Source organism: Marmota flaviventris, unplaced genomic scaffold, assembly GCF_047511675.1.
Source record: "Marmota flaviventris isolate mMarFla1 unplaced genomic scaffold, mMarFla1.hap1 Scaffold_61, whole genome shotgun sequence".
Classification (NCBI taxonomy): domain Eukaryota; kingdom Metazoa; phylum Chordata; class Mammalia; order Rodentia; family Sciuridae; genus Marmota; species Marmota flaviventris.
Genome location: NW_027288407.1, coordinates 230715 through 251681, shown reverse-complemented (window position 1 = coordinate 251681; position 20967 = coordinate 230715). Strand labels below are relative to the sequence as shown.

General features: G+C 37.3%; 1 protein-coding gene across 1 annotated transcript; it reads right to left on the bottom strand.

The window, feature by feature from the left end:
- Positions 1-2738: 2738 nt before the first annotated feature.
- Positions 2739-19511, bottom strand: LOC139704442 (histone H1.10-like). The gene is made up of 3 exons (XM_071607288.1): positions 19492-19511; positions 3179-3416; positions 2739-3077 (listed from the first exon to the last, which is right to left on the bottom strand). Exons 1-3 carry the CDS (start codon positions 19509-19511, stop codon positions 2739-2741), a joined length of 597 nt encoding a protein of 198 aa, XP_071463389.1.
- Positions 19512-20967: the final 1456 nt, after the last annotated feature.

Sequence of the window (20967 nt, the reverse complement as noted above, 5' to 3'; positions counted from 1 at the left end):
TTCACTTTCTATTTTAATATTTTATTATTCTCATGCAATTACCCTTGCTCTAACACTGGGACATGAAATTTTATTTATTTATTTATTTAAATTTCAGCAACAATTTGGTAAACATTATTTTTTATTCATTCATTTTTTTCCCTTAGTATAGGGGATGGTAGTAAGCATCACCTTATCACTGTCTTTATGTACATTGAAATGACAAAATGACACATTACTATGTCACCAAGCCTGTCATTAAACTTGCAATCCAGCATTATAAGATACCTTCATTGCAAAAATTATTGGAATGCAGCACAACACATGGCTTAACACATTTATTGTAATATTTTTATGCAATTAAATTTTTTGGTAAAATGATGTGGTTAATGATCAAGTCACTTAAAACTGTGTCCTGAGCCTGGTATATTCTCAGTAAATTTTAACTGAGTTTAGTGGGCAAAAATCAGTGTTTTAAAGGATATCAATAATACAATACAGGTACTCTGGTTTGGATAACTGCCCCATAATTGTCCATGTATGAAATGTTTGTTCCTAAGAGTTTTTTATTTAGTGGAAACTTTACAAGAATAAAGCATATTGGGAATTGTTTAGTTCATTGTAGAGTATGTACTTGAAAGGAATTGTTGACACCTAGTGCTTTTTTATGCCATGTTCTCCTGCCATAATATGCTCAGTCATCTCAAACATAAAGCTGTAATACAAGCACTTATCAAGCAGAATCTTCAAGACTTTGATTAAAAATAAAATTTTTTATTTGTTAGTTGATTATCACTGTTATTTTTCATATTTAAAAAACAAACTAAAAAACAAACTGGCAAATTGGTGGCCAAAGTCATGAGCACATATCTTATGTGTCTTTGCAACTCATTCATCACAAATATTTATTTAAAGTAGTGGCTTTTAGTTTTGCTATGGATGATAATTACTTTCAAATATTTCAAAAACAGTGATGCCTGGATTCCTCTCCAAGGATATGGATTACATTGTTTATTGCAATTTTTTTTTAAATTAAAGAGCCCTTCAGATGACTGTACACTTTAGAAGAGCCAGAAACCATTGGTTCACAGTTGAAAATCCATTAGCTCTGTGTGGTTTCTATTGTGCTGTGTGGATTTGTCCACTTCAACCTTTAATGTGGGGGTTTATAGAGAACAGATTTGCCATGTTGAAAACAATAAAATAATGATCTTCTAATATCTTCAGGTGTTTAGTCAAACTGCTGGTAGAGGAAGTATTTTTTCCAGTAGATCTATCTTGTTCTCTTGCTTTCATATCAAGAAACTGTTTCATGAGAAAAAAAAAATGTCTGGGTTTAGTCTAGGTTAAAAATCATGAACACCAAAGGGAAAAAATAAATTAAGTTGCAGATATACTCTGTGTTATGCACATTTTTACTATTATTTTGAAGTGGTAAACCCTTTCTCCACAGAAAAGCCCTCTTCACCATGGCTGATTTTAGTACTGTCAGCAAAAGAGTCTCTGTGAAAGAGTTCAATGTAGATAAACTTCCTATTTTTCTGTCACTCTGTTTACTTGGCCACTGACCGAGAAGATACCAACACTCCAGGTGCTGGACACCCTCTCATTAGTTTTTCACAAATATATCCAGTATAGTACTTTGAGGAAATGTGTAAACAAGGACTCTGGCCTTGAGCTGAGCTTCACAGAGATGTCTACATTTTTAAGATAAGTTACAAATTGGCTCCATGGTAACAGCTTGCAAGGGGAGGAAAGAAAGGGGAGAAGAAGCTCTCCCCTTCCCAGGTGTTGTCCTTGAAGAGTTAACTTGCCCAGAACAGTGAAAAAAAAAAAGCTGATTTATGTGAACTTCTGCAGACTGTGAACTTCTGAGCCCCTCCCCTTATATGCTGGGTATAAAACTCTGAAACTCCCTGAACTTGGGGTTCAGGGGATTGATTAATTACAGCAAAAACTGTGCCGTCTGAACCTGGCTGCAGCTAAATAAAACTGTTTCCTGCTATCTTTGTTGTCTTGCCTCGTTTGTCCCTACAACACCATGAGTACAAAGGAATTCTAAAAAAGTATAAAAGGAGCAAAATACCCCCACTTCCTTGGCCCCCCTTCCCTGGGACCTCTTTTAAGAAGTCTATCTCTGTTCTATCATTTAAGTAAAACTTGCTTTTTACACTTTCCTCAGCATTTCAGGTGTTCAACCTTCAACATCTGAGAAATGGAACTTGGCCCTCAGCCACAGAGCCATATCCCCAGCCCTATAAATTTAGAGACTGGGTCTCACTGAGTTACTTAGTGCTTCACCATCGCTGAGGCTGGCTTTGAATTTGAGATCCTCTTGTCTCAGCCTCCTGAGCTGCTGAGATAACAGTGTCCCACCATGTTTGACTTCTAAATCCTTCTGTCTAAACTAGAATACTTTTTTATTTTTTATTTTGCAAAGGTCAACAATCTTTTATTGCACTTTCCAAGAGGCATGCGGTAGAGGGGAGTGCCAAGCTGCCCTGCTTACAGAGAAATTGTGAGCCCAGAGGTGGTTAGAGGGAGGGGGCCAACTGCAGCCCGCCCATTGGTGACAGGGTGGGAGATGGTAACCATGGCGATGGCCTTTGCCAAGGGCCAGAGCCAATGGGGGTATGCTGGGAGCTGTTTCAAAAATCTCCCGGGAACAGCAGCCTCCGCAGCGCATGGGGGAGGGGAGGGGAGGCCACAGTGCTGCAGGGACAGTCCTCCTCAACTTTGGTCGCGGGCAGGCCGGGTGCTCAATTGCAGCCCTTGGGCACCTTGAGGATGCTGGACTTGGCCACCTTCTTCACCTTCTTTCTCCCCGCTACTGCCGATGCCCTTGTCCTTGGCAGCAGCCTTCTGGGTGTGCACTTGCTGGCTTCGGCACTTTTGGCAGGTCGGGGGTCCCCACGATGAGCCCCCCCCCCTGGCTTCTTAGGCTTGTGCGCAGCGGGCGCGAAGGAGGGTGCACCACTCGCTGTCCTCCAGCTTCTTGGGGTTGAGTTGAAGGAGCTGTTGGCGCCTGTGCCCTTGACCTGCAGCAGCCTGGCATTCTCCACCAGTGCACACTCAGCACTTGAGGTAGGTGGGCTGTTCTACTGGTGGAACCACACCACTTTCCTGGCTTCTGCATAGATATTGCCAGCGTGCTCGCCCAGCCTGCGGACCATCTCCACCACCAGTTGGCTGGACTTGCCTGGCTGGTTCTTCTTGCTGCTGCTCCTACGCTTTGGGCGGACTGGGGCCTTGTCGCCATATGCCGCAGCCACCACTCACACTCGCTGCTCTCTTGGGCCCCTCTTCCAGCTTGGGCTAGGAGCGCGGAGCATCCTTCGGCGGAGCAACTGCAGCAGGGCTTGGGGCCAAGTGGCAGGGCTGGGGCATGGCGGGCCAAGCGAGATGGGGGTCCAGGGAAGCTGGGGTCTCGGGGAGGGCTAGGGGGAACTCAGGCTTAAGCACGATGCTGCTGCCGCTGCTTTGAGACAGCTGTGCCATCTGGGCATCAGCGCTACGTTCTGCTAAACCAGAATTCTTTGTTCAGAAGATTCTTATAGAGATCTTTCTCCTCCTGTAAAACAAATGGAAGACCCAGTGTTTATAAACATGAGGAAATTTTTTTTGAAAAGGGTTTGAGGGAAACAAACTTCTTGGTGCTTTTCCATGGAGAGCACGTGGTGGGCAGTTAATAATGCATTTGAGGTTAAGTTGTTCAGACAACACAAGCAGAATTTATGGATATGGATTATTTTTATTTCTTTTCCCTATTTCTGAAACTTTGTAGGTCCACTTATAAGTTTTTTCAAGTGAGACATCCTTAGGTTGAATTTCGATGATTCACAGATGTTATTATTTTTATAAGAATGTGTTTGAAAACATTTATTCTCTGTGTACCCAGTTTATGTAGGAAATTAGATCCATGATATCTCTTTGCTAGGAAGCCTGTATAAGGACTTTTTCCATCTGATACTGAGGACAAATTTCATAGAAAACTCAACCATATGAAGGTTACATACCTTTTCCCCCCAGGAGGACTTCAGCTTTGTTTATCCAAGTGTGATTCTAGATTCTGGAGCTTGTTTGAAATGCAGACTGATGGTATATGTGAACCTATGGGAAGCACCAGACAAGATTTGTGACTCTCAGACTTGAGGGTATCACCAGGATTGCTGGACTAGTACAAAGTTACTGATTCAGTAGTCTGGGTGGGAGCCTCAGAATTTTAATTTTAACAAATTATCACATGATGCTGATGCTGCTGGTACAGGGACCATACTTGGAGAACCATTATACTAGAGTGTCCTCATTGTACATTTTTCTCCTCTTTCCTGATTTCTTACTCCTTCAAATAGCTTTTTAAAAACAGATTATCATATCCTTTAACTTGATTGAAGGGGGGGAAAGCATATTTTTTGTGATGACCACACCAAGATTGCTTTTCAGCATCTAATTTCAAAGCAAAAAATCTCTTTAAAGCTTGGTTTTAAGTCTTATCTATAGGTTTCTCTTTCTCTTTTTTTCTGTAAGTATTCTTTTTAATGTTTAAAAATTATTTTAATGTAGATAACATGTTCTTATGGTTCAAAAGTTAAAATGACACAGGCATGCCTGGGAAAATCCAATTTCCAACTCCGTTATTCCCCCCCCCCTCACCCTTCTTTCTTACATAACCTCCTTTAATTTATTTCCCATAGATGTCAATTGTTTCCTTTTATAGTAGGAGAAATGCCAGTGTACTATATTCTTTGTATAGACAATGTAGCATACTATGTAAGTAATTCTGTCCCATGGCTTATTCTTTATATGCTCTTAAGATCTTTTCCAATTAGTATTTATTTAGAAAGAATATAATATTTATTTATTTATAGAAAACACTTTAAAAAATACAGCTATGTTTAAACAGTGTCTATTAAGTGCCATGTTTACTTAAACAGCCCCCCTCTTTGGTATTTGGGTTGTCTCTATGTTTATCACAGACCTTACTGTGGTGAAACAGCTTTTATACGTATCATTTTATACATGTGCAGGTCCATCTGTGGGATACATTCCTAGAAGTGGGATCTCTGCGCCATTGGCAGTGCATTTATAATTTTATTAAATACTTCCTTTCTTAAGTGTTGCATGATTTTAAACTCCAACAAGTACAGTTGCTCCTTGTTATCCATGAAGGATTGATTTGAGGACATTTGTATTTTAGGGATTGGCTAGATTCACTTAGCATTATCTGCTCTAATGCCATCCATTTCTCTGAAAATGCCATGATGTTGTTATTTTTTTAGTGGTGAGTAATATTCCATTGTGTATAAATGCCACATTTTTTATCCATTCATCTATTGTAGGGCATCTGGGTTGGTTCCACAGTCTAGCTATTGTGAATTGTGCTGCTATGAACATTGATGTTGCTGTATCCCTGTAGTATGCTCTTTTAAGTTCTTTTGGGTATAGTCTGAGAAGGGGAATAGTCGATCAAATATTGGTTTCATTCCCAGCTTTCCAAGGAATCTCCATACTGCTTTCAAAATTGGCTGCACCAATTTGCAGTCCTACCAGCAATGTAAAAGTATACCCTTTCCCCCAACATCCTCACCAGCACTTGTTCTTGTTTGACTTCATAATGGCTGCCATTCTTACTGGAGTCAGATGGTATCTTAGAGTGGTTTTAATTTGCATTTCTCTGATTACTATAAATGGTGAGCATTTTTTTTCGTGTATTTTTTGATTGATTGCATATCCTCCTCTGAGAAGTGCCTTTTCAGATCCTTGTCCCATTTGTTGATTGGGTTATTTGATTTCTTGTTGTTTAATTTTTTGTGTTCTTTGTTTCTTTGTACATTTTGGAGATTAGAGTTCTATCTTAAGTGTGAGGGATAAATATTTGTAACAGGATGTAGGCTCCCTATTAACCTCTCTTATGTTTCTCTTGCTGAGAAAAAACTTTTTAGTTTGAATACGTCCCATTTGTTGATTCTTGATTTAAACTCTTGTGTTATAAGTGTCCTATTAAGGAATTTGGAGCTCGATCTCATGAGATGGAGATTAGGGCCAACTTTTTCTTCTAATAGATGCAGAGTTTCTGGTTTGATTCCTAGTTCCTTGATTCATTTTGAGTTAACTTTTATGCAAGGTGAGAGAAAGGGATTCAATTTAATTTTGTTGCATATGAATTTCCAGTTCTCCCAGCACCATTTGTTGAAAATGCTATCCTTCCTGCATTACATGTTTTCAGCACTTTTGTCTAATACAAGGTAGTTTTAATACATCACCCTGATTACTAAACCAGACAAAGACACTTCAAAGAGAGAAAACTACAGACCGATATCTCTAATGAACATAGATGCAAAAATCATCAATAAAATTCAGGCAAAATGGATACAAAAACATATCAAAAAGATCTTGCATCATGATCAAGTAGGATTCATCCTTGGGATGCAAGGCTGGTTCAATATACATAAATCAATAAATGTTATTCACCACATCAATACACTTAAAGATGAGAACCATATGATCATCTCAATATATGCAGAAAAAGCATTCAACAAAGTACAGCATTCCTTTATGTTAAAAACACTACAAAAACTAGGGATAAGAGGAACATACATCAACATTGTAAAAGCTATCTATGATAAGCCTCAGGCTAGCATCATTCTAAACAGAAAAATTGAAGGCATTCCCTCTAAAATCTGGAAAAAAACAGGGATGCCCTCTCTCACCACTTCTATTCAACATAGTTCTCAAAACACAGGCTGGAGCAATTAGATGAAAGAAATTAAAGGCATAAAGATAGCAAAAGAAGAACTTAAATTAGCACTATTTTTGGATGACATGATCCTATACCTAGAAGATCCAAAAATGTTCTACCAAGAAACTCCTAGAGGGGCTGGGGATGTGGCTCAAGCGGTAGCACGCTCGCCTGGCATGCGTGCGGCCCGAGTTCGATCCTCAGCACCACATACAAACAATGATGTTGTGTCTGCCAAAAACTGAAAAATAAAATATTTAAAAAAAAGAAAGAAACTCCTAGAGCTAGTAAATGAATTCAGCAAAGTGGCAGGATATAAAATCAACACACATAAATCAAAGGCATTCCTGTATATCAGTGACAAATCCTCTGAAATGGAAATAAGTACAACCTACCCATTCACAATATCCACACACAAAAAAATAAAATACTTTTGTTAGGAATCAACCTAACAAAAGTGGTGAAAAAACTATACAATAAAAACTACAGAACCCTAAATAGAGAAATAGAAGACCTTAGAAGATGGAAAAATATACCTTGTTCATGGATAGCAGAATTAATATAATTAAAAAGGCCATATTACCAAAAGTACTCTATAGGTTTAATGCAATGCCAATCAAAATCCCAATGACATTCCTCGAAGAAAGAGAAAAAGCAATCATGAAATTCATCTGGAAAAATAAAAGACCTAAAATAGCAAAAGCAATTCTAATCAGGAAGAGTAAAACTGGCGGTATAGTGATACCAGATTTTACTAGAACAATAGTAACAAAAACCGCATGGTATTGGTACCAAAACAAGAGGGTAGACCAATGGTACATAATAGAGGACACAAAGACATTGTGTTTTGCATGTTTATTTTGTAACCCATGACTTTGCAGAATTTGTTTGTTAGCTCTAATAGTCTTTTGATTGATATTTTTGGATATTTTAAGTATAAGATAATATTATCTATAAAGAGTATTGATTTGTCTTATTTTCCTATTTTTACCCCCTGTGATTTTCTTGACTAGTAACTCTGGCTAATATTTCTAGTACTATATTAATTAGAAGTTGTAAGAGTGGACATCTTTTTTTTTGTAGATGTTAAAAGAAATATTTTGGTTTTCCTCTATTTATGTTTACTTGGGTCTGGGTTTTTAACATATATTAAATTTGATGTTGAGGTAAGTTTCTTTTATACCTAGTTTCTTCAGTATTGTTTTATCATGAATTGGTGCTGAATTTTATCAAAGGCTTTCTATACATCTATGTAGATGACTAATGATTTTGTGTGTTTAATTGTATTTATGTAATAAATTACATTTTATTGATATCTCTATGGCAAACCATCCATTGCACATCTAGGATAAATAAAGTTAGTCATGAGGCATAAGTTTTGTTGAATAAAATTTGCTAATATTTAAGAACTTAATAATAATGTTTAATATCTAAGTTTTCAGTGATGTTGATCTATAGTTTTCTTTCCTTGATGTGCCTTGGTATGAGTGTGATACTGGCTTCATAGAATGAATTTGGAAGTGTTCCATGTTTTCTATTTAATGGATAATTGGTATTTCTTCTTGTATAATAGAATTAATTGTCTAAGTGAATAAAGATGAGAATCACTTTGTGTCTGGACTTTTCTTTGTGGGAATGTTTTCTATTACTGCTTCTATCTCATTGCTAGTTATCGTTGGCTATTTTTTCTCTTGATTCAATTTTTGCAGGTCATACTTGTCTAGAAATGTGGTTATTTCTTCTAGGTTTTTCAATTTATTTGAATACAAGTTTCCAAAACACACTATAATGATTCTCTTGATTTCAGTGATCTCATGGTTATTTCTCCCTTTTTCTTTCTGATTTTATTAATTTGGGTCTTTTAAAATCTTTTAATTAGTTTGTCCAATAACTTACCCAGCTTGTTTATCATTTTAAAGAATCAACTGTTCATTGATTTTTTTTTCTTTTCAATATATTTGATTTTGACTGTGATCTTAATTATTTTCTTTCTTCTACTGGTTTGGGGATAGGTTTGTTCCTTTCCAAAGACCTTGAGTTGTATGATTAGGGAAGTAGAAAGAAAGAACATCTGGTTATGTGGTCTCCCTGTGTTATGTTGGGCAGGCCAACCCTGAGTTATTTGGCTCAAGTGATCTTTCTACCTCAGCCTCTGAAGTATCTTGGACCACAGGAATATGGAGTTATGAGGGAGATTTCAAGTTGATGGTATATAGAAGGTCACTTTCCTCACTGCTTCATGACATGAAATCATATGGGAAGTTTCTCAACCATGTGGGTGCCCAAAAATGGTGGTGGTGGTGGGGAAATTTAACCAGAATTTTATAGTGATCATTCAAAGTGATTGGGGACTCAGAAAGTTGAATATAATAAAGCAAGGAAAAAATACCCATTTCTACATCAGCTGCCATGCATGGCATAAGTCACAACCATCCCTTTGTGAGCACAGTGGAGTGATAAAAGAATTAAAGAAACCCACATTTTAGAATGTCTGATATGTATCTGGGTATGGAGAGTTTATTGGTCAAGAGTGTAGCTTGGCTAAAATGAAAAATGTGCTTCACAATATCCTTGTATGGGAAAGAAGCCAATTCTGTCCCAGCTGCATGTGGAGGACAACAAATAAAAATTTTTGCAGCCACAGTGCCGATGCCAGAAGCTGGAGGAGCTGATTTTTTTGAAAATCTGATTTTGGCCCTAAATACAGACCTGGCTAACACACCTGCATGAGATAGAATGTGCCTAAGTCACCAGAAGAAAATCAAACATGGAGAGGAGTTTACATAGTGGACTACTAGTTGTGAAAACCTACCCAGCTTTTCCACTCCTCATTCAATCTGGCTGCTTGAAGGACCAGATGAGAGATATGCAACTGGCCAGGAATTTGAAAGGACAGAGAGAGGAGAGATAGAGTTTGGAGACTGACCCCAAGACCAGGAACATGTCCTTTACCATATGAGTGCAATGCAGTGGAGATCCCCGGGGTGCAATGTTCCAGTGTGAACCAGCAATTGCTAGGCCCTGGTGGAGCACTGATTTAAAACTTCCAAACAAATTGGCATTTGGTGGAGAGCATGGAGCCCACCTAATTCTTAACCTACCTCCAAGAGTTTCATTTATGTGATTACCTTTCTAACTCTAGCAAAGCCACCTTAAAACATTCAACTCTTTAGGCTATTACCTGTACCACATCCTCCTTGGCCTCATCCATCTGGATAAGTGCTTCTGCATTCTTAGATTCAGAAGTAGTGTTCAGTTGGGTCATGGAAAGACTGGAAGGAGGCAATTTTAGCATACTGGTGAGGTTTCTTGTAGCTGCAGAATAGAGACTTCAGCTCCAACAGTTCTACTTAGTCCAGAGAACTGTGTTCCATATGCTACATTGAGGATATTTTCTTCTGACAATGTTTGCTTCTTTAATTTATATCCTCCTAAAAATGAGTCATTTTTAAAAACAGGGAATGATGATTAATTTTAGTTTCCCATTTGTACTAAGTTTAATGAGTTCTACTGATACAACTTACATATGGAATGTCATCTAGAGATTTTAAACATTACTTATTTGTATACATATTATAAAAGAGGACATGAGTTTTAACTTGATATTTTATAAAACTTTATTTTATTTTATTTTATTTTCATGTGATGCTGAGGATCAAACCCAGGACCTCACACATGCTAGGCAAGTGCTCCACCACTGAGCCATATCCCCATCTATAATTTAGCATTTTTTTATTTATAAACTTGCTTTGGTAATATTAATAAATAAAATAGAACTACTATTGATGTGAATTCTATACTTTGAGTAATTATAAGTTTTTAAACTTTTAGAAGGAAATGAGATTCCATGTTCAAAACTTCATTTCATAGAGGGCCATATCACAATGCCATAAATGACTTATATATCTCATAAAGTCTTTGGATCCAATTTAACTCAAAAAAATTAAAAATTTATGGACCCTGGACTCTCAGTTAGGAGATGACAAATAAGAGGATCATGATAAAAGGGTTTGGAAGCACAATGAATATTTTTGAAACTCAAATGAACATGCTAGTAATTTCCCATTCCTGGATTAAAAATACACAGGAATATAATTTAAAAGTTTAGAGGAGGAATATTTGTGTTCATTAGTTCTTTATGTATTAGTGTCACGTGTGTACATATATACATATATGCCCTTTCCAATTTGTGTCACAATGGAAATGTCTGAATCTAACTTTTCTTAAAGGAACATTTATGTCAGTGGAATGTCATCCTACCCTGATCACTGTACTTAAATTTCTGATGTTTTCACAAACTCAGTTGATTTTTAGTTTTTTTTTTTTTCTTTTGCTTGTTTGTTTTTTGTCTTTAGCATGAACAAATAATTTTAAACCTATCTCCGTCTCTGGTCACAGAAACACAAAGAACAAGATGACACAGGAAAGCCAAAGTTGTGGGGAAGGAAAGCAGGACTTTGATTTTAAATAACTACAACCATCAGAGGGACAGACTGCCCTGTAGGACTCCTTGGGTTTCCCAGTAATGACAGCTTGGCATGTGTGAAGAAGCACCTCTCTGCTTTCCTATTTCTTTACTGTAAGATTCAACAGATTTTGACTTTATGAACCATATAAATTTACTGACCATCAACTATTTGAAAACTCTAAGGCTAGATTCTGGGATGAGGAGTTCTTTAAGCCACTGTGCATTTTCTAACTTTCATGGTAATTGCACTGTAATTTAGAAACTGTGTGATTACCAAGAATTTCTAAAAAAATATATTCTGTATTAGAAAGAGGCATATAATTGCAAATTACTCATATAAGCATATATTACATTAATACATCTGAATAAATGAAGCATGTGAGATCAGAAAACAAAAACATGGACCTACAACTCATCACACAGCTATGAAAAGTGCTGTAATTACAAAGCAAAATACTGGTCTTTTAGGTCCAAAGCATGTGTTTTCAAAGTCCTCTAGCTAATAAATATCTATATTTTCTTTATTCCAAATTTATTGCTGTGCTTTCATTATTATAATGTGTTTGAAGGATCATGTGTTGATCTAGTGTATGATTTCAAACAATTCCCTTAAAAGTACTAAAAATTTTCTCTTAACACCCATCACTAATTTTATTAGTACCATAGTTATATGTGAACTTTGAGCCTACAGGAGAAGTTTACTTAAAATTCAAAAATTTTCTGTCACTGAAAAGGTAGAAGATATATTATATTAAAGATGACTTTATTGTCTGGGAAATAGAAATATGCCAAAGGAATTATTTCCAGGAATTTGGTCATTTTGGGGGTACTGATCTGTGTATAATAAGTGAAATTTAATTGTATTTGAAGATTTATGGAAATATGCTTCAAAATAAATGTGCCTTGAGAGAGAATATTAGTATACTTAGCTTCTACAACTATTTCCAGAAAATTTACATAATATAAAAATTACATGAATTATGTAGAAATGCTATTCACTGTATCTTTATAGTATTTTGAGGAGATTCACTGATTTGGTATTTTTGCCTCAAATATATTTTTTCAAAAATAAACAGAACTTGGTCATTAAGCTTTTTGTTTTATATGATATCATCAATTTATGATGACATTATTATTCTCTTTTAAGCCCAACTATATATAAAAAATAGTGATTCATTTTCTTGGTGCCATGTTACCTTCCAAAATTCTTAGTTTTTGTGAAAAACAATGATAATTTTGAAGTGCAGAGTTATATCCATATAAAGCATATTTTCTTTTCTCCAATTTTGATTATTCATCTAATTTATATTAAAATGTATTGAACATGTTTGATTGTGTATTATAAGCCCATAAACTAAGCTAACTATTTTACTTAGAGATCTGGATCTTCAAATATACACATCTATTTTACCCACAATGAATTAAAGTAACAAAGAGAAGCATAAAATGAGATAATCATCCATAATGAAAAGAGGAGGTAATCTCCAGTGAGAAAAGACTTCAAAGAACTTCTGGAAAACAGAAAGTCTGGAAGCAGATGAAGGATGCATTTGAGTTCTAATTAGGGCTTACCAGGGGGTAGATTAAGACCATGACTAGGCATATTGGAAATCTATAAATTAGTGTGGTTCAGATCAGCACATTTGAAATAGAGAAGAAAGCAGGTTTGGGCACACAGAATATGGGGTTGCAGTCTACTCTCAGAGGAGGCTTCTGCTTACTCCAAGTGAAATTTTGGAGCTATCTTGCACTCTCATAGTTGTTTCTACTTGAGACATGGAGTGTGATTTACATGAGGCTCAAACAGTCTTGAGTGTAGGAAGACTGAATGGTCATATCAAAAAAAAATCTTTTCTACTGATGAAAATATTTTGAAAAGACCACTTTCAGCAATTGTCTGGGAAATGAATCCTTCAGTCCTAATGGTGCAATAAAGCACAGTTCCCTATAGTGACACCACAAAAATTTACTTTGCAGTCTAAGTTCTATACTTAGTTTATGGTACTGGTGAGACTCTATTCCTGAAGAAAACTTATAAAAAGGGAAAACATTGCAATTAATTACTGTTTTGACAACTGTGTAGACTGAATGTCAAATTAATGTTCATCTTCTGCTGTTGATTTTAGATGTCCTAAATGGACTTCTTTTGGTCTCTATAAATTAACAGATGGAGTGAAACTCATACTCATCCCCAAATCATTTGAGCCTCCTCACCATACATTTCTCAAGACACAACTACTGCATTGGTCCTTTTACAATTCCTGTAGGGCAAGTGAGTACTAAAAAGTAGAGAATTGCATAATCTGTTTTCAAATTGAATCATCTGATTTTTATCTCTATTGCAACATGGAATCAATGTCCTTCTGGTAACGAGAGTGAATTGACCTAGCTAGGATTGTAATTTTTCCTCTTGCTTTCTGTTTATTTATTACATAAAATTTAGAATCCTCAGGTGCAGTTTAAATTTTAGTTGGAATCTTGTTAGACATTCTGATGGAAAAGTGTCATCTTAAATAATTAGGATTTATAAAACTGGAGGATGCAGAGGCATGGTGTAAGAAAATATAATTGCCAAGTTGGTTAATGGGAGTGATTGTGAGGGAATACTCTTCAACTTTGACACTCTAGCTCCTGGATCTATGTAGTCTATCTCTTGATAGCACAACCTGATATAATGATGTGAAATTTAAGAAGTGTAAGCAACACCATCACCTGTTCCAGAATTCTACTAGGTGAGTAGCTTTTTATTTTTATTTTGTAGTTGAAAATACAGTGAATACCATGGTCATATAATATCTTTATTTTTATTAACTGTGGTCTGATTCAATTTTAGGCATGATCTATTGGCACTTTGTTAGTGGTGCTTGCTTAGGATTTATTGTCTGTAAAAGCAAAATGTAAAAAAAAATGCTTGGGTTTTTCTAGTTATAATTATTTCTGGGTTAAAAGAGATCCACTTGTTAATTTATTATGAGAGAATGATGAAAAGAATGATGCTGTCACAAGAACCTAGAGACAGACCTCTCCTCCTAGCTGGCAGGATATTTGGAAGAAGCATTTGATAGACAAAATTGCAGTGACTGGAAACCACTATGTTACTCAGTCCTCAATCATCCTGTGCATCATCAGAGGCTGGATAAAACAACTAGCCAAGTCAAGTTGTCAACTTGGTTGCCTTGTACAATGCCCATGATGTATGTGCTTTGGTATTTGATAGCATGAAATCCCATGATATTTACACTGCATTGTCTCTCTCAGAGATCCATCCTGATTACTGTACCCCCCAAATTTTATCGTCTTACAAAGTTCCTTATAGACAAGTCTTGATTTCTTCCTATTAGTTATGTACCTTCTTACCTGAGGTAACTTCTTTTTCCACGTGTAATTAAGGATGAAGTATGCTGCCAAGTATTCTGATCTTTGGAAAGAGATTTTTATTTTATTTTTTTTTTTATTTTTCAAGGATAACCCTGAAAGATACTGTACAATGGTGTTATTTTATTTCAGCTTACTTCTAAATGAAGCTAACTCATATTTATTTCTAGTAACATTTTGATAAAGGTTGGCCAATTTCCCTTCTATCTGATTCACAAAGGGACCTTTTCCTAAGGAGGAAATGAATAGGTGTTGTATTACTTCTTTGCTTTAAAATTGATTGGAGTTTTCTGATAAAGAGAGTAACTTCATGACTATCTTCTTGATTAGTTATTTGCTTAGTTATTGGTCACACTCTACAAGTGTGACATCAGGTGAAATGTAAAGGAAGATAGAGAGTAAAATAAGTAGAAGATATCAATTGATTATACTTTTGTACTGAAGTAAGGTTTTTCAAGTACTATATGACTTGCATATCTCTCTGCCTTCCATTTAAAATAGAAATATAAAATTCATCTTTAATTTTATGTATCACAAATAAACTTCTAAAAATAAAATTTACACCTATTTTTTTCCTAATTCTGTTCATGATTTCTCTATTCTCTTGATTATATGAATTTTTTATAACTGATACTAACTTGATAATCTGTGTCATTTCCTGGTTTACAAACACTTATTGATTTTTGTCTCTTTTTACTTATAGTGGGCCTCCAGTGACTAAGGGAAAGACCTCTTCCTGTCTGCTTCTCCCAATCCTGCTCCAGCCTCTCAGCTTCCCAGACCCTCATGCAGTTGGTTGTAAATTCTTGCTGAAGCTCCTTTACTGTCAACTTTTCAGGACTAAAAAAATGAAAAATTAAAAAAAAAACACTTTAAAAAGCAAAATGTGGAGGATGAAAGCAGCACATATTTTTTGTAATTAGACTTTTTAAAAATTTTTTAACATTTGTCTCTTTTTAATGTGGGTCAGCCACTGATACTTGATCAAAATAACCATTTCTTTGTTGAGTTCTCGTGACCAAGGAATAGCCACACCCTCAGAACAAAACAAAACACACACATACAGAAAAAAAAAAAAACACACAGAATCATCTTTAACCTAATATTTTATATAATGTCTCAGATCCTCATAACTTTGCTCACAAGCTTCTGTGTTCAATTGAATTGTAACTGCTTTTTGTATTTGGAGAGAGTGTGACTATTGAACTTGAAACTTTATTCTGGGCATCTTGGTGGATTCTGGTTAGATAAAGTGGGTGAGAGGGTGAAGGGAAAGTGGGGAGTTCTTCCCTATTATAACATGAAGCTTCCCCACAGTCTGCTCTCAGCTGCCAAGCCTCAAGTTTTTCTTACACTGGTGTACTTTGATTATTCTTACTTCCCCTTTATCCATAATTTTTACAGAAGCTTATCAAATTACACTATTAAGAACAATTTTAAAAATAAAGTTATAGTTCACCTCACCATTCTGCACTTGTTATTTATGGTTTCACTCACCTGCTTGCCTGTTTCTGATGTCTGAAAAACAGACATATTATTTTCCACATTTTATCCAGTTTCCTACATGTATATACTGGAAAGAAAATAAGGTCTGGAAATATTCTATTTTTTTGAATGATATAATCAAGAAAATAAAATTTAAACATGCTAAATATATCTACAGAATTTCTCAAGTAGCTATGCTTAAAACAAAGAGAATTGTCGCGACCCCTTGCCCGCAAGGAAGACGCAACTCAGGAATCTTCTTTCAGCAGTTTATTCAGGTCCTTGATATTTCTTCTTCTTTCTTCTTCTCCTCTTCTCTCTCCCCCGGATGCCCTCCCAGCCTTAATAAAGCATCCCAAGCCCCAATGCAAAGCTGCCGCGTGGAGCTTTCTCACAGGGTGGTGAAAATCATGTGCCAACTCTCTCAGATAAGGAGTTGTTTGTCACATACCACAGCGGAGCCAGCGCCATCTCGTAATGGCGACCACAGTCTGCAGAAACGGCAGAAGCGGCTCACCACAGTTCCCCCTTTCTGTTTTATTAAAACAATACAGGCGAGAGTAGAGGTCCTATCCCACTGTGCAGAAGTGGCTGCATAGTATGGCTCAGTCCTAAGGAGGGCCCTTCCCCAGATCCGAGGCCATATCAGCCGACACCGTTTTTCGTGGGGCGGGGCGTGGACGCGTCTAACCCGCATGCAATAGGACATGCTCTCCTTGAGGTCCACGTCAAGGATCACTCAAGTGCAGTGCCTTGCCTCGCATCCTGTATCGTGATGATGGTGGACGAAGGGGGATAGCTGAGGCTGAACTGTGGCTGTTTATAATGACAAACAAGTTGACAGCACCCTGAAAGAAAGGCACGGACTTTAAAGCGATAGTAAAGCACTAGTGTGGAAACCCATCTGCGTGCAATGGCAGCAAGACCGGCAGAGTGCAAGGGCTTTCCAACACTAAGAGAATAACAAGGAAAGTCATGTCGATCCCAGTGCAATGTTATAATAACTTGGGGTGCAACGACCATGACAAAGGTTTACTGTTTAAGATGCGCAAGCCAGACTTGAGGTGAGTTGCCATTTTCTAAAGCTGCAAGAGCTTGTATGATCATAGCCTTTTCTTGTGCATGGCGAGTTTTAAGGTGACAGAGAAACCACAAACAAAGTATAACACTGAAGCAACACATTGCACCAAAAATGCCTACTCCAACCCACTCTTTGAAGAAGGAAAAAGCAGAAGATATCCAATCGGTGAATCGACCCAAAGTCACGGGATTGACATGGGTACTGTTCAAGACAGCTATCTGGGTTAGTTGAGACTGGATCATGTCTTCCGCTGCCATGGACCAATTTCCGGCCAAATATTCGCCAATGATGCGGGAGGCATTCCTGGAATCATTAAATCTGACAGAGGTTATGCATAAATGTGCACGTTGGTCAATACAACCCAAATGTACTAGGTCAGACAGTTCCTCAACTTGAGCTTGAAGCAGATCTATCCTTTGATTAGCAGCCAAAATCACAGATAAAATGTGTTGATTAATTTTACTTTGGGATTCAAGTATGGTGGATGTTTGTTGAATAACCTGATTAATAGTGGCAGCAGTTTGTACTTGGCTGGCCATGGCTACTCCAGCTGTAACTGCTGCAGCAGCAGATACCGCCACAGCTGTCACTATAGCTGCCGTAATTCCAAAATCTCTACGGGCTCTAATCAGTTCAACAATAGGAAAGGATTCTGGATCTGCAGTAACTGGGATCGGGACAAAGGTTGGAATTTTCATAATCACTGCCGTAGTCCAGGAGCCATTCCAACACTCAGACAAGTAGCAAGTAACATTAGAACAATTAAGCATCCCCTGTGATGTATCATTAGCCAAAAGAAACAGGAACGGAGATTGGAGACAGACTGCTGCAGAGGGTAATGTAGCATTAGATAATTGTGAATTATTTGCAAAAATTTTAAGCCTCCTACCTAGCTCCGAGTCTTGGGTAGTGCCAGAAACATTAAACAGCCAACTTTGGACTCCTAATATTTCCCTGGGGAAACACAAGCACGGACTAGACTAGCCCAATCTGAGGGAGTCATACAAAATCTAGTAAGTCCCTCCACCTGAGTGAGAGTGAAAGCGGCATCTATGCCATAAGTGCGGACAGATTCTGCTAAGGTTTTAACTATCTTAAAGTCTAAAGGCTCATGATATCTTCCTCTATTATTGTCCTGAAACACCGGGTACGCAAGTCCCATATCTGTATTAACTGTCCTCCAAACTTGCGCATGAAAAGATCTCCCGGAACTTTGGCTCCCCCCCACATACGGGGGTGGGGCAACAGGCATCATATCTTCTTCTAAATTTTCAACCTCCTCCTCCTCAGAATTCTGTTGACCAATATTAGATCCCTCCCCCTTCTTACAGTAGGCATGCGCGCCTTGTGTCTCCTTTTTCTTCTTTTTCATTTTTATCTTATGTAGTTGTTGTAACAATATATCAAGGTCCTCAGAACACTCTGAGCCGCTTGTGTCCTCAGATGTTTTGAATTCGGTCAAGTCTGGATAGAGCCTTCTCCTATTTTTATCTTCAGGCTCTTTTGCCTTCTCACTACTGTTACTTTTGATACTCTCTGCCACTTCACTATGTGATCCTTCAGATTTTTCCTCATGTAGTTGTTCAAGAACGGCCTGACCCTCACTCACAGCTTCTTGGCATTTACCATCTGTAAGGCAACTACGGACCATTTTCCAAAGGGGTATCACCCCACCCTCTAATATGCCCTGCTCAGATGCAAAGTCAAGATCTTTGCCTAATTTATCCCAACTAGGTACAGTAAGGCTGCCCGAAAATGCAAACCACGGTGCAGCGATATCTATCTTCTGTAAAAATCTCTGTAAAGTACTATGTTTCACTTCCAGGCCCTTGGAACGCAACAGGCCATCTAGGGCCAGGAGAAGCGGACTTGAAGATGCGGCACCCATGACACAACAACAAAGGAAGCACAAAAAACAAAAGCGAAAGTAGAAGCAAAAGTACACAGTGCAGCTGCAATAAAATGTAAGGCTCTCTCTGTGTTTACAGAGGAGCTGCCCTGCTTTGGTCGCGGATCCCACTTACTAGGGACTAACCCCGCTTTGGTCGCGGATCCCACTTACCTGGGACTAACCGGTGCACCACCCCTGACTGCTGAAAGTTCTAGTTCCCGGGTTTCGGCACCACTTGTCGCGACCCCTTGCCCGCAAGGAAGACGCAACTCAGGAATCTTCTTTCAGCAGTTTATTCAGGTCCTTGATATTTCTTCTTCTTTCTTCTTCTCCTCTTCTCTCTCCCCCGGATGCCCTCCCAGCCTTAATAAAGCATCCCAAGCCCCAATGCAAAGCTGCCGCGTGGAGCTTTCTCACAGGGTGGTGAAAATCATGTGCCAACTCTCTCAGATAAGGAGTTGTTTGTCACATACCACAGCGGAGCCAGCGCCATCTCGTAATGGCGACCACAGTCTGCAGAAACGGCAGAAGCGGCTCACCACAGAGAATATCCTGTAAAGAAAATCTATAGTCAGTTTCAATAAAGCAAGAATAGAACCCAAGTATTTATCATTAATGATGGGCTATAGATGATACATACAGAATAACCTCAAGATTTAAAGGAAAAATTGTATTCAACCTGGTATTCTAAACTGAAGCAGACTGTCCATCAATGATAAATAAAAATAGATCTTCATAAATGATAAAATTCTAAAAAGCAATTTTCTGTGCCTCATTACAAAGAGGGTTACTAAATATAGAAGAAAAATAAAACAAAGGGAGCAGAGTTTGTGGACAGAAATAGTGGCTCTAACTACAGAGCTCAAGAAAGTTATGCTGATTCTGCAGTAGACCTTGAAAATAGTTTTTTTAGCATACCTCAGTCCTACCTTTAAAATGATGCTTAAGCTAGTAAGTACTCAATTGATGGAATGTAGCAAAAGTTAGAAGATTCTAGTGACCTATTTTTTTTTCACCACACACAAAAAAATGAAAATTAGAAAATACTGGAAAAACAAAGTGATGAAAAAGAAAGTAAAAACCCACTAAACACAAAAAATGGAAAGTCAAGTTCTGCATATGAAAAACAGTAAAATGTGCACTTTTTGTAACATTTAATGGGATAGAAGAAAGTAGTATTGATTGTTCTTGATGGTAAGGACATCCCTCCATTAGCAGCATTCATGTCCTGATACCAGATGTCAGAAACGCTAATAAATTAGAGAAAGAAATCATTCTTACTTCTGGTGTGTGTTTTGTGATGAAAACTATTTTAAAGTCAAATTTGTGAAAATGCTTACTGGTTTTTAACCTTCATAAATTTTCTGTAGACAAAGAATGCAACACATAATTATTTTTAAAAGAGAATAACTAACTGATGAAGCATGAACATAGGGACTTGTAACTATTAAAAAATAGAGTGAGGTGTGGTGGTCTGTACAGATGCTGATACTCAGAAATAATAAAGTGTCCAATGTAGATTAAGCAAGAAATCACAGAACACATATCATTATGATTATGTAAATAATAATCAATAAACACTAAAGCCTTTTAATATTTGACTCATTAGGCCTGAAGAGAAAGAAGTGGGCCCATGAGCTAAATTGCTTTTCCTCCCTCTCTCATTGCAATTGGAAAAATAATGGGAACCCTAAAACATTGTGAAGGGTCTTCTATGTATATATTTCAAAATTATGGTCAATATCATACAACTAGTAGTAGATATGGCTAAATTTAGTTTCCTTTTAGAACTTTACATAGTTGCAGAGGCTGCTGATTTGGGTGTAAATTTTGGAAACTACTGTTTTATAGAGTCCAGGTGATTGAACCCAAGGGTGAATTTTCATTCATATATATTCACAATTCTTCGATATTTTGCTTTGATACCTGGTCTCAGTTTCCAAGGCTGG

Excerpts from the sequence above, each read along its gene's own strand:
- LOC139704442 (XM_071607288.1), bottom strand. The coding sequence starts at position 19,511 with ATGGCGCTGGCTCCGCTGTG. Across the intron at positions 3,417-19,491 it reads ATGGCGCTGGCTCCGCTGTG|CCCTCCCCGAGACCCCAGCT; the intron begins GTATGTGACAAA and ends AGTTCCCCCTAG. Across the intron at positions 3,078-3,178 it reads CAGCAAGAAGAACCAGCCAG|AACAGCCCACCTACCTCAAG; the intron begins GCAAGTCCAGCC and ends TTCCACCAGTAG.